General features: G+C 39.5%; 2 protein-coding genes across 2 annotated transcripts in view; one reads left to right on the top strand and one right to left on the bottom strand.

Annotated features, from left to right (window-relative positions):
* The window catches only part of Dhc64C (dynein heavy chain, cytoplasmic), a 196,692-nt gene extending 183,918 nt beyond the window's left edge, over positions 1 to 12,774 (bottom strand). The window contains 3 exon segments of the mRNA XM_072306491.1: positions 6,595 to 6,768; positions 9,997 to 10,096; positions 12,154 to 12,774. Coding sequence (XP_072162592.1) covers positions 6,595 to 6,768; positions 9,997 to 10,096; positions 12,154 to 12,391 — 512 coding nt within the window. The 5' untranslated portion in view covers positions 12,392 to 12,774.
* Positions 6,779 to 9,989, top strand: LOC140226065 (uncharacterized). Its single transcript, XM_072306515.1, has one exon. It carries the CDS (start codon positions 7,861 to 7,863, stop codon positions 8,908 to 8,910), a length of 1,050 nt encoding a protein of 349 aa, XP_072162616.1. The 5' UTR covers positions 6,779 to 7,860; the 3' UTR covers positions 8,911 to 9,989.
* Positions 12,775 to 13,713: the final 939 nt, after the last annotated feature.

Genomic DNA, 13,713 nt, shown 5'->3' with positions numbered 1-13,713 from the left:
GGCCATCGTGAACTATTCGAAGCAGTGTTGCCAATTAATTATTAATTTTTTTAACATGAAAATAGGGTATTTTTGAGATTTTTGGCGGAAAACGTACCGTCATGGGCTATAACTTTGATGAGTGTGGTCCAAACATTACAACTCGATAGTAAATGCACTTATCTATTTGATTATGATGCACTGGACTATTAGTCCCGAACTCCTTGATTTCAGCACATAAAAATGAAAAATTGGAAAGGCTGTACAGCCTAAACAAGGTTTCGCTTCAAGTTGAAACTTTTCCCGGAAGTTTGCCTTACCATAAGCTTTCGTTAGAGCATTGTCCCGTTGACCAACTCGCGTGTACTAGCGTGTTGAACCATGATGATTCAGTATTTCGTGAGTATAGCGCATAAAAATGAAAAATTGGCAACGCTGTACAGCCTAAACGAGGTTTCACTTCAAGTTGAAACTTTTCCTGGAAGTTTGCCTTACCATAAGCTTTTGTTTAGGCCTTGTCCCGTTGACGAACTCGGGTGTACTAGCCTGTTGAACCGTGATGATGCAGTGTTTCGTGAGTATAGCGCATAAAAATGAAAAATTGGCAACGCTGTACAGCCTAAACGAGGTTTCACTTCAAGTTGAAACTTTTCCTGGAAGTTTACCTTACCATAAGCTTTCGTTTAGGCCTTGTCCCGTTGACGAACTCGGGTGTACTAGCCTGTTGAACCGTGATGATGCAGTATTTCGTGAGTATAGCGCATAAAAATGAAAAATTGGCATCGCTGTACAGCCTAAACGAGGTTTCACTTCAAGTTGAAACTTTTCCTGGAAGTTTGGGAAGTTGAAGGGGGGGGGGAGGTTGTGTAGGACTGTTATAAATTATTCCTAGTATTGAGAAGAGTAAATGGGTACACTCCTAGCACTAGTAGGACGGATAAGCATAACAATCGTGCATTTCTGGAAGAAAGCCTGAAACTTTCAGGATATCATCTTTACCTATAGAAGGTTCAATTTCGCAAGTGAGCCCAAAATTCTGAGGCCATGGGGGCCGGGGGGGGGGGGGGGGGCAGGGGGCCCTGATTTCGCTACGTTTTGCCGAATTTTCGCGTTGGATCATCGTGAGAACGCCGTTAACAATGTAAAATGTGATCAAAACCTGTGTAAACGTCATTAATAGGTTCTCTCAAACAGTATCCTGAAATGCTAGCACTGTCCGATCCCGGAGCACCCCTCAAAATGCCTAAAATTCAAAATGGCGCCCATAATGAGGCCTCCGGAATATCGGTATTTTCACTTGTGCATATCCTGTCATAAGAGGTGTCGTTTTCCATGTAATTTTGGTCGCAGATTTCATATTTGAAGTCAAAACAACCCCCCGGTCAAAATTGGTGCCCCCAATCCAAGATGGCGTCCAGATTTGAAAGGCAGGAGGGTGCATTTTTTAAACTTTTACGCGATATGGCAAGTGATATGTCATTTCCTATGTAATTGTGGTCGTAGATCTCATTACTGAAGTCAAAACAGTCCTCCGGTCAAAATTTGTGCCTCAAATCCAAGATGGTGGCCAAATTTTAAAGGCAGGAGGGTGCATTTTTTCAAATTTTTACGTGATAAGGCAAGTGATATGTCATTTCCTATGTAATTTTGGTCGTACATTTCATTATTGAAGTCAAAAAAGCCCCCCGGTCAAGATTGGTGCCCGAAGTCTAAGATGTCGGCCAAATTTGAAAGGCAGGAGTGTGAATTTTTATGAGAAAAATAATCACGTGAGATGACAAGAGAGGTAGGTATCAATTCATACGCATTTTTAGTCAACAAAACGAATCTAAATGAAATGTAAAAAGAATCTTTTACACCAAAATGAAACGAGATAATCAAGATGATTGCCATCATGGCTGACAAGTGAAAAATGATGAGCCACTAATAGTGAGGTGTCTTGCTGGTTACTGCACAAAAACTCTGAACTCAATTTCAGATGCCCTAGACTCAGAGGATGAACAATTAATAAGTACCCTGAGTTCGTATTTTTCATGAAAAATAAAATTTTGAAATTTCAGCTGAAATTTCAAGCTTTCTTTGAAAAATTGATTTTTGATACTATAATCGGTAAACCTGTACCCTTTAAACTAGTGACAAGTGCTTCCTAGGCGAATTAATCACAGAACCATACTAATAAATACTTATAAGTTTCACCTAAATGCGAAAAAACGAAGAAACAACTAAGAATAAAGGAGAGGGTGAACTCCCAGACTCGCCACACTCGAGAGCGAGACTGAAGCATAAAATGAAGAGACTATTTAATCTATGAGTGAGGAATCCATGAATGAATGACTACTGTGTTCCATTGTGACACCTCTCTCTTTTCTCTAGAGAAACAAATAGTTGATTAAGGAAAGCCTACTCGTCCTATGCTATTCTATCAAAGCAAAGCACCTGATTGGCTCATTTAAATTTTGCCGCTCTCAAGAAGAATTAGAATTTGAATGAGTCGATCAGGGTTTGATTTGCTTTATTTGAGTAAGTGTAAAAACTTAGACTGAGAGATTTTATTCACATTTTAATGAATGAGAAAGGTGAGAGGACTTTTTCAAAAATTGAAAATAAATTATTACAAATGAAACTGTTTTTTTGCTGCAATATTCAAGTCAGATTAATTTTTTTCATCAAATGCCATGTGCTTCCCAATTTTTAGCTGAGTTTTTTTGTCATAAATCAAAAATGCTACTCTGCATTTTTATCCGTGTCTGTGATAGCAAATGTTTTTCATTAATGTTTTGTGAATAATTTATTTTTCATCTTAGGTAACATACGGAAATTCTTCAGGCTGTTCTGAATTCTTCGTATTTTATCTTTGTATTTTCCCATGAAGGAAACAATACAATAACACAATTGAATTATGAAAAAATATCACAGTATTCACAGATCACAGCACAGCTACGAAACAAACAGCACGGTTTTGTTAATTTTTGAGGTTATGTTTGGAACCGATAGGTAGTGCATGGTGAGGTGAGGGGAGCGGAAGTGGTGCAAGGATTATGGCGGAGCAACCTAACAACACCAAAATACACTTCACACGACTTAATATTTATCCAAATTTCCCCAGAGAGGTTCAACTTACACTAATTCATGTGCAAGTCTTATTTTGTGTATTTTTGGTAACAAAAATTCAATTTTTCAAAAAAATTGAAAAATAAAAAGCCTTTTGAAATTTCAGTGAAAAATACGCTTGAAATTTCAAGGGCGAACTCAGTAAGTACCGAAAATAATTTAGAAAACTTTCAGTCGGTTTCAGTTGGTGGGTCTCTACTCCATCGAGTGTGATCAAAGCATAGGCATACTTACGAATCCATTGCACAAACCTATGTTCCATCAAATTGATGAGCAGACACCAATGTTTCTTTACGTTTTCAAAGTGATGTTAAACGCACAAAATCCGAGATGATAGCTGTTCTTGCATGCGTTTACTGGTTGCCATTCAACCCCTCACATCCATAAAATAGGAACAGCAACTTTATTCTATACGCTTTTATGTGATCCTTACTAGCAAGAATCTAAAGAGAGGTTCTTGGAACCTAATCAAAACCATGAACGGATATAAAGACTGGAAAAGAGTAAATCGATGGTGAAACTGCTTAAATACTATTTCGGTTTGCGGTGTTGCAGACTTCTTGTCATACTTCCGTACCTTCATTAAAAAATACTGGAGTCATTTCTTGAAAACTTTGCTTGTTTTCACTCTCTATGTGGGGAATATTCTGTAAAAATGTCAAGCCATGATGTTGGTTTGGTCCCCTTTCAAAAAATAAATAGGAGCGAATATTTTGAAATCCTGCAACCAAGATACGCACTTTTGCTGTTTAACCGCCGAAATATTACTCCTCAATGGTAGCCAAAAAAATGTGACTTTCGAAGACCTCTGTCATCATATATCGAAGGAAAAATTTCCAGCTTTCAAAGTCTTCATTCAATTAGAGAAATTACCCTCGATATCATCAGCAATGAAGTAGGTAACATTAATTTAGGAGCTACTTTTATACTCAACTGTGGATGGGATGAAGTGATCTGGATGCTTGTCTTTGGGGATGGATGAATAAAAACAAGGAGCTTCATCCTATTTTAAGTGACTTGCCTCCAGCTTCCGGAATCCCCGCTTAAAATTATCCGGTGTAATTGTAAGAAACGGAGTGACACCATGCTGTACCACCAAGAAAATAATATTTTCGTTCTCAGACTCATGCAGAAGTTCTGAAGACTCCAACTGTAAAAACTTACAGAACCGTAGGAGGAAGATCCTGAAGAGCCTCACTGGGAATGTGAATCAGCATGTGTTGATTAGGATTTTCTCCTATACTGACTGGAGAGGGTACGGCAGGTGCGTTGCGTAAAATGTCCTTACCTTTATCGAGAAATTATATGGGCCTAAAAATGAATAAAATGGCTCATTATAGATGCTCCTGTTAACATCATTCCTACCGTGGACGGCCAAACTGATCACCCTCTTAATTATCTCGTATCATTTTTGTGTAAAAGATTTTTTTAACATTTCATTTAGATTCGTTTTGTTGACTAAAAATGCGTATGATTTGATACCTCACTTGTCATCTCACATGATTTTTTTTCTCATAAAAATTCACACTCCTGCCTTTCAAATTTGGCCGACATCTTAGACTTCGGGCACCAATCTTGACCGGGAGGCTTTTTTGACTTCAATAATGAAATGTACGACCAAAATTACATAGGAAATGACATATCACTTGCCTTAGCACGTAAAAATTTGAAAAAATGCACCCTCCTGCCTTTAAAATTTGGCCACCATCTTGGATTTGAGGCACCAATTTTGACCGGAGGACTGTTTTGACTTCAGTAATGAAATCTACGACCAAAATTACATAGGAAATGACATATCACTTGCCTTATCGCGTAAAAGTTTAAAAAATGCACCCTCCTGCCTTTCAAATCTGGACGCCATCTTGGATTGGGGGCACCAATTTTGACCGGGGGGTTGTTTTGACTTCAAATATGAAATCTGCGACCAAAATTACATGGAAAACGACACCTCACATGACAGGATATGCACAAGTGAAAATACCGATATTCCGGAGGCCTCATTATGGGCGCCATTTTGAATTTTAGGCATTTTGAGGGGTGCTCCGGGATCGGACAGTGCTAGCATTTCAGGATACTGTTTGAGAGAACCTATTAATGACGTTTACACAGGTTTTGATCACATTTTACATTGTTAACGGCGTTCTCACGATGATCCAACGCGAAAATTCGGCAAAACGTAGCGAAATCAGGGCCCCCTGCCCCCCCCCCCCGGCCCCCATGGCCTCAGAATTTTGGGCTCACTTGCGAAATTGAACCTTCTATAGGTAAAGATGATATCCTGAAAGTTTCAGGCTTTCTTCCAGAAATGCACGATTCTGGGAATTTTTTCCCCTTATCCGCCTTACTACACTGCGCTGTATCAAATAAAAATCTGAATAATGTGCCGGCTCTTTGCAAATTTTTCCACAGTTGCAGTTTAGTTGAAACATCGAAAAAATAAACCGACTTTTTTTCCAAAACATAGTTGTTCAGATCTGTATCACGAGCCCAGATAAAAATTAGCCGTTTAATGTGGGGCCTTCTAAGAATTTTCTTCTTTTGAGGGAGGCGGGGTTAAGAGCTTCGTGATGTTTTGTGCTCAAGCTTTGTGATCAATTCCTGATGAAAAAAATATCAGGGATTTTTAGCATACATTAAGGGAAAATTAGATTACATAAATGACACAATATGTATTTTTGTTACTTAATCAATACCAATTACTTAAGGAATTAAACATATTTTCATCTTGTTCAGGTAGATTTCCCAAGCTCCTGTTGTGTGATTCTTTTTCCTAATTATGAAGAGAAAAAATGTAGCATAATGATTTAATTCATACCGTGTTTAGGAGCCCTATTATATATTGTTCATTCTTCAATGAGAGAGTAAAACTTTTAAGTATATTATCAATTCAAACATTTTGTCGGTAATGACTCATTTTCGGTTTTTAAATTCCAAAAGACAGCTTCCTGTCATTCAAGGTCTTAATTTTTTCGTAAAATAGCATTATTTAGTTAATGTGGGTTAACTGGGTTTTTTCAGGTTTTTTTAAAATGGGTTTATTCAAATAAACCCGCCGAGTTTTCTTGGGCTGGGGAAAATAGGGCCAACCCTGATCCGGCCAATTCATAGAAGCACTTTATCTGCATAGGGAGACCTATCAGCCTATGAGGCAAGCGTACCTCTGGAAAAGAGCAAGAAATATTAGTTCCTTACTGCAAAATGTAGTCCAGTTTCTTGGTGCTGAGGTCTTTGGTTCAATGACAAGTACTGCACCCAGGGGCAAATTGCCAAATTAAGTATCTTAACTGCAGTATTTCAAAATCTCTTCTTCTGTTTCATTTTCTTAAGAGTGAATGATACCATGATACCTTTTATTCACACAGATAAGAAAAATTACGCAAGTTTTGACAGCCCAACATTGAATAGTTTTTCTTTGAAAAACACAGGAAGTCTACAGCATTGCCAACAGAGATACATAGAGCTGACTTTCACCGTTGATATAAAAATAAAATAATGAGGGAATACCTATCTGCTCGACCAGACTCTTTCACATAGCTTTTGAAATAAGGCGCCATAGTTTTACTGACAAAAGCATGGAGTGTTTCATACGGAGAGCCTTCATTAAAACTGATAACACGCAACTGGGACTGAATCGACTTGTCGGCTTCGATTACAGAGCTTCGCTTGACAAATACCAAACTGAAACAGGTGAATTGAAAGTCAAATGAAGCCATCATAACTGGCAAACCTAGGTTAAGCTAAGTGGGACAGTCCTCTTCCTTTTTTTACGATATTTTATTGATTTCTTAAAAAATGCAAGAGCAAAAATCCGAGATACATAGAAATACAAATTGCAAACAAAATATTTGCACATAAATCTCATATGATTGGTGATATTGATATTCGGCCAGTTGATGGTGGCTAGAAGCCTCCTTACATTTTTTAGTAAGATACTGAAGCAATTCCGATTTTTGCACTTGCTCGAAGACAAACACCTCAAGAATAGCATCCCAAGAGGAAGGGACTCCAGACTTCATAAGTGTGAAATTATTCCATCAAACTTAGCAAATACAGAATATTTTGCCTCAATTCAATATTGAAAAATACAAAATTGGACCATTCCTGTTCGAAATATTGACCCCTATTTGTGGGTTATACAGTCTATACAGGGATCCCCTCCTCAAAATTCAATATTGCTAAATTGATGTAATGGCTTAGGAAAAGGGTGTTTTCTTAGGTGACTGAATTTGACAGTCCCAAAGCCCTCCAATCATTTATGGATATGATACAAAGGATCCGCAATTTAGTGAAATTTCTAAGTTTGGGAGCCCTTTGAAGCGACTCCGGGACTATTCATCTAAAGAATGATCACCTACAGGATTTTTATCCTCGGACATTTCACCTAAGACTTTTCACCTACGTATTTTTGGCCTAAAGACAGTTTCATTTAAAGCATTTTTCGTCGACACGGAATTTTCACCTACAAGGTTATTGACCTACAGAAAAATTTGGCCTAAATACATTTTGACGAAGAAACGAAGGTACTCCCATGGCAACATGGCAAAATGACATGCTGCCATTTTGCCAAACAGCTGATGAAAATAGCTGAAGAAAATTTTCTTCTTAATCGGTTAAGTAATAAATCGGAGAAAATTATTAAATCGTATGATCGAAATTTGAAATAATCTTGGACTTTTAGGATCAAAATTTAAAGTGTCAAAATAATCTTTTCCCCAAAATTTAAAGTGTTAAAATCTTTTGTTCAAATTACCAATGTCAATATAACATAAAATGACAGAGCCGCAGCTTGTCCCGACATCGAGGGGGGGCCATTACCTTTCCTTCGGTGGGTACTTATACCACAAGCAAAATAAATCCAAAGACAAAACGTATTGGATATGCCGAGAAAAACCCATTTGTAACGGGAGAGCAACGACCACGTCTGATCCGTTAACGATCATAAAGGCAAGCTGCGAAAAGGAGCATACTCACGCGCCCAATCCGGAGGCTGCAAAAGCGGCGGTAATTAGAGATAGTTTGAAAAGAAAAACGGAGGACCAACAAGCAGCGGGCCCAAGTCGATTGATTCGAGATGAACTGAGCGGAGTGCCCTCGGAAATTTTGTCAGAGCTCCCACAGCAGGAATCATTGCGGCGGATGATGAACAATAAGCGTCAATCACAGCTGTCAAAAAATCCAATGAAGCTCACGGATCTGACGGAGCTTCCAGATGAATACAAGAAAACGGAGGAAGGTGAGCGATTTTTACTGTACAAAAATTTGGCAACGAGAGGAGAAGAGGGAACTGTTATAATTTTTGCGACCGATGATAATCTGCAGAAGCTAGCATCTTCCCCCATTTGGTTCGCTGACGGAACTTTCAAAGTTTCCCTGAAAATTTTTACTCAAGTTTTCGTCATTCATGGTATGTACTTGGATTACGCTTACCCTTTTGTCTACGCTCTGTTGACGAATAAAAGTGAAGAATCTTATACAACGGTTTTTATGCAGGTGAAACAATATTACATCGATAATAACATAGCCACTTCAGGGGATTTAACTATTATGTGTGATTTTGAGCTAGCCATCATCAACGCGCAGCAAGCAGTTTTTGATTATGCAAATAGCAGACTTCGCTACTTCCACCTCGCACAATCGGTGTACAGAAACGTACAGGATGCAGGATTGCAGGCTCAATACCGAGATGAAAATGATAGGTCAATAAAAATCGGTGTCCACAGTATCCTCGGGTTGGCGTTCGTTCCAACTGACGACGTGGCAGAAGCCCTCGACTTACTTGAGGAAGGTCTGCCAGATGAACTTTTAGGAACCGTCGTCTAAACGCATTGGTTGGGAAGAGCCATTCACCTTTTTACCACTTTCTGCAGGAGCTTCGGAAAGAACAAGGTGATGTAGAGACGATGCTCCTGGGCCGGCAGCTGGGTAAGGCCGTCCGACCGCCACAACGTAAAAAATACAAACAGCAAAACGAGCAGCTGCAAAATCTATGTCAAAAGTACCAGCAGTACAAAGAAGAAAAAAACCTTCTAAAGTTCTTAAACGGATGCGAGCTGTGCATTCATCTTTAGGTACATACACCTCATTTACCTACGGTACTTGGTGAAATTACACATTACGTAAAATTGCACGTTAGGTGAAAATGACAGTAGGTGTAGTGGTCCGTAGGTCTGTAGGCGAAAAGTTTTAGGTGAAACACCTTTAGGTAACAAGGATTAGGTGAAATATAAAATAGATGAAAAGGCTTTAGGCGAGTAGTCCGGTATCGTTTGAAGCATGTCAGAAAATGTTTGGGGGGCTTTGAGCCTGTCAAATTCGAATTTTTGTAGTTGATAACCTACAAATAGACCTTTCTTATAGGTTACTACATCAATTTAGCTATATTGAGATTTTGGGGAGAAAGGCCCTGATCCCCACCTTTAGGGGTCAATACTTCCGACAGGAATGGTCCGATTTTGCATTTCTTGGTATACATTAGTGGCAAAATTGTCTGTACTTTCTGAATTTGACGGCATGATTTTAAAATTTTGAAGGAGACCCCAATTTTTAAGTCACAGCCCTCCTTTGATCCTCTAGGGGAGGCCGAGGGGGGGGGGGGGGCGAGGTTGGGACAATGAAATTTTGATTCTTTCGGGTTAGTTGCCCATTCAACCATGCGGTAACTGCCTTCATCGGATCTAGAACAACCAAGAAAAAACCTGGTACAAGTGGTCTGAAACATCCTGTAGAGGAGCTGTGATCCTATATAGAGGTATCATTCAATTAGTTGCAGCATCTCTTTTAAGGTGCAGTAATCCAGCTTACTCCCTCTTGTAGAAGGACCCTGACACAATCATAATGTTTGTAGGTTCATTGGTCACTGGTGGAGAATTGGAACTTGGTTGATTGAATTTGTGTCTCTGACTTTACCTGGCCATTTTGGGACTAGAGAAATGGACTTGATTAGAAATATGATACGTGACTTTGTCTCTATCTTCATCTGTTTCTCCAGCTTGTTCTGAGTCTTCATCTGAGAACAGAGGAAAAACAAAGCAACTTCAACAAAATGTAATCAATGAATAAGCCGAATAAAAGGAAAGCAGCTTCTCAATTAGCAAACATCTTTACCACACCAGCTGGTATTACTTAACCTGAGATACATGAAGAGAGTACTTACTAAAAATGGCAATGGCATCAGAATGTGGCTCACATATGAGTCAGGGACTTGCAATTTACGAACTTTTTCTTGAGTGAAATTTCGCAAAAAACACAAGGGAGTTCTAGAATGTAAAAAAGAAGGTAAAGCTGTCCTGGAAGTCAATATTTTGACCAAAGATATTTAAGCTTATAAAACTGAAGTAAAAAAAAAAGCTAATTCATGAAAATTTAGACTTGTTGCCCTCACTAGAATGCGTGCGAATATAAAGGTGCTTAAATTCGTAACCTTCCTCTTCAAAGGGAGATCGCGTGACAGCTCGTTCAAATTAGTTCACTGAAAGTTGTCAAAATGCGTCATTTACAAGGATAATAACCACAGTTATTATCCAAATATCGAGGACTCAGCACTTTCTCTGTCAAAGCTGACACATGCTGATGCTTGAGATCTTTGATTTAATGACAACTGGCAGCTGAAGCTATGATCAATCAGTGAGCTCTTGGGACCTGCCAGAGTTCAGCCTTGACTAACCATAATGAACCCATTAGACCTCGAGGTGTCAAGCTTCTGCAAAAAACTGGTGCAGTGAGAGATCTTTTATTTATTTACTAAAATATAATAATTAATAAAGAATCACATTGGTTGTCCCTCTGATTCCTTACACACACTACCCTTTTCACAATTATTGTTGGGATGTGGTAATATATGACTTATTCTCAAGAAATAAATTCACCGAGATAGTTACATACATACAAGAGTCACATGGAAGTCAGTGATATTAGAATTAAATAGCAATCACTGTCAAAGCTGTAAAAATCCAACAAACAAGTGACAAGAAAGAAATTGCAGAATAATTATCAACATTCTTGTTTTTTCATGATAAATATAACATTATGTGAGCTGTTTGACTCATAAGAGGCAAGAAAGGCGCCAGGAATCAGCAAAAAAAAGGATTGGATCCTACTTTTGGCATGCTCTTTTAAGTTCACTCACTTCCACCAATAATTATTGACATGTACTGCGCAGATATCTGAAATACTATAACCATTCTAGATCTTTCAACCAACCTACTTGTCAGTGGCTGTTTGTGCTAGGCACTAAGGCCAAGCCTTCATACGGGCAAAACTCATAAAAAATAAACAATAAACAGCTAGAAGTATCTTCAGCTAAGTTGACACTTGATTACTTTCAGTTTGCAAGCGTTAACGACGAATTTCGACCTCTCCACAAAGCGGCGATTGCTACTATCTACGTTGGAAACATCCCTCTCGTGATCGTATGGGAAAAAAAACTACTTATCAGTTACGATCTGCAAATTTCATGTGGTTGTGGTTTCTGTGTAGTTAATAATTAAAGTGTTACAAGGTTTGAAAGTATTAAAGAACTTATCTAAGCTTGTGTTTTTGCTTCTGCAAGAGTCAGATGTTTTCAAGTAGATATTAGTGATGCAAAAACCCTTGTAAACCAAAAGTAAACAACCGTTAACTTAGCTGACGACACCTCTGGTGAATTCAAGCAGAGTGTTTGGACTCACTGCTTGTTGCAACGAGCTGCATGCACCTCCAAGTTGAACACATGCTGCGTATCTGCCACTCGGCCCCTTCCAGAGGCTCAAACTGGTGAACCAGTCTGGGGATATCGATGGGGGTGTTGCCTTGTAAATTGATTAAAATGAATCAACATGTGAAAAAGCCCGACCTTTCGATAAGAAATTATGCAGAGTTGTAGATTAGAAGTGAACAGCCCATGAACTTTGGAGGTTCAACAGTCAATACCCGCATTGATATACTCTGACTGACACTCCAATTTGAGCGTTTCGAAGGGGCTTTGGAATGAGAAGAGCTTTCTTAAAGAATTTCTGGTGTTACCTCCACATGGCAAATATCTTAATTTCGAACATGCTTGAGATGAAAGAAATGTGAACAGCATACCTTTGATGATGCTTCGCTGAATGGATAGGGTCGCAACTTGAGGATCACTCAAGAACTTCCTGATGCATTCCTGAGTTTCCTTGTCCTCCACGGCTGTGTTAAGAGCGGGAATATAGGCTCCGTTTTCCTCTAGCAACAGGACACTGACAGTTTTCTTAAAATACTGAGAAAACTCGTTGAATTCTACAATGGCAATCGTGTGCTCCTCCGTGGAGGGCTCCATAACAAGTGTGCCCATCGTGAAGATGATGGGCTACTTTCAGCGCAATTCAAGTTCGAGTGAAGAATGATGCTGGTGGTAAGCAAAAAGCCGAGGGCGAAGGTAGTGTAAGATTCTGCTGAGTTCAGTTCTGTATGGATGCACGTGTCGTAAACACAGGTAACGTAATTAATTGTAAAGCCGATGGATTTCGAAACTATGACGCGAGAAACTGTAAAAGTAGATTTGAAAAAAGGTATCAAAGACAAGTACGTTGTAGTTGTAAGTGTTCTCTGGTTGCAGCACTACCTCTACTTACTACCAGTACTACCAGAAGCAATACTGTCGGAGTTTCAAAGCAAAAAGTGATAAAGATAAAGCTATCGCTTTATAGGAGGGACACTCGCGCACTCGCGTAAGCTGCCCATAGAGTACAATAGAGTCGCAACGAGTCAATCCATGATAGTTCCATGGCAAGCTAGCCGGCACTACATGCAACCCGGGTTGCCTATCGTCTCTGTTCTTCAATGTAGAGTACCTATATCATAGAGACCTCCTGTGGTGTAGCGGTTGTAGCGCTAGCTCTACGATCGGGAGGTCCCGGGTTCGATTCCCGGCCAGGCGACCTGAGTTTGATGGTCTCAAACAATGGTTGCCTGGGACTGGTTGTAGGGACGGAATAGGGACGGAATATAGGGACGGAATATAGGGACGGAATATAGGGACGGAATATAGGGACGGAGTAGGGACGGATCTAAAAAAAAACAAACAAAAAAAAAAAAAAAAAAAAAAAAAAAAAAAAAAAAAAGAAAAAAAAAAAGAAAAAAAAAAAGTCGGCCTCCTATGGTGTAGGTCGGCCTCCTATGGTGTAGTAGTTGTAACGCTTGCTCTATAATCGGGAGGTCCCGGGTTCGATTCCCGGCCAGGTGACCCGAGTTTGATGGTCTCAAACAATGGTTGCCTGGGACTGGTTCAGTAGGGACGGAGGGGGGATGGGACTTAAAAGCGTGGGATTAGCCCTTGAGGGCTATTTGAAGTAGTAAAAAAAAAAAAAAAAAAAAAAAAAAAAGAGTACAATAGAGTCGCAATGTACTGGAGCGCCGATGAAGTCAATCAGTAGTCAATCCATTAACGGGCCTTTCCGAGCCGCTTGTGCTCCGAAAAATGTGAACCAAGGCGGATAAAGAATGGTGGTCGCATTTCGTACCTAGAGTACCTGTATAGCGAGAGTATGGACAGATCGCTTCATGGAGGGCTTAGGGCCCAAAAGTGCAGCCACCCTTCTAACCAACTTCTAACGCACAAAATTTCACTGCCAGTCTGCAGGTTCCAGTTCTAACCAAGATGGCCAAGAATGTACA

Source organism: Bemisia tabaci, chromosome 1 (genome assembly GCF_918797505.1).
Source record: "Bemisia tabaci chromosome 1, PGI_BMITA_v3".
Lineage (NCBI taxonomy): Eukaryota > Metazoa > Arthropoda > Insecta > Hemiptera > Aleyrodidae > Bemisia > Bemisia tabaci.
This window is presented reverse-complemented; position numbering and strand designations above follow the sequence as displayed.

Excerpts from the sequence above, each read along its gene's own strand:
- LOC140226065 (XM_072306515.1), top strand. The coding sequence starts at position 7,861 with ATGACAGAGCCGCAGCTTGTCCCGACATCGAGGGGGGGCCATTACCTT.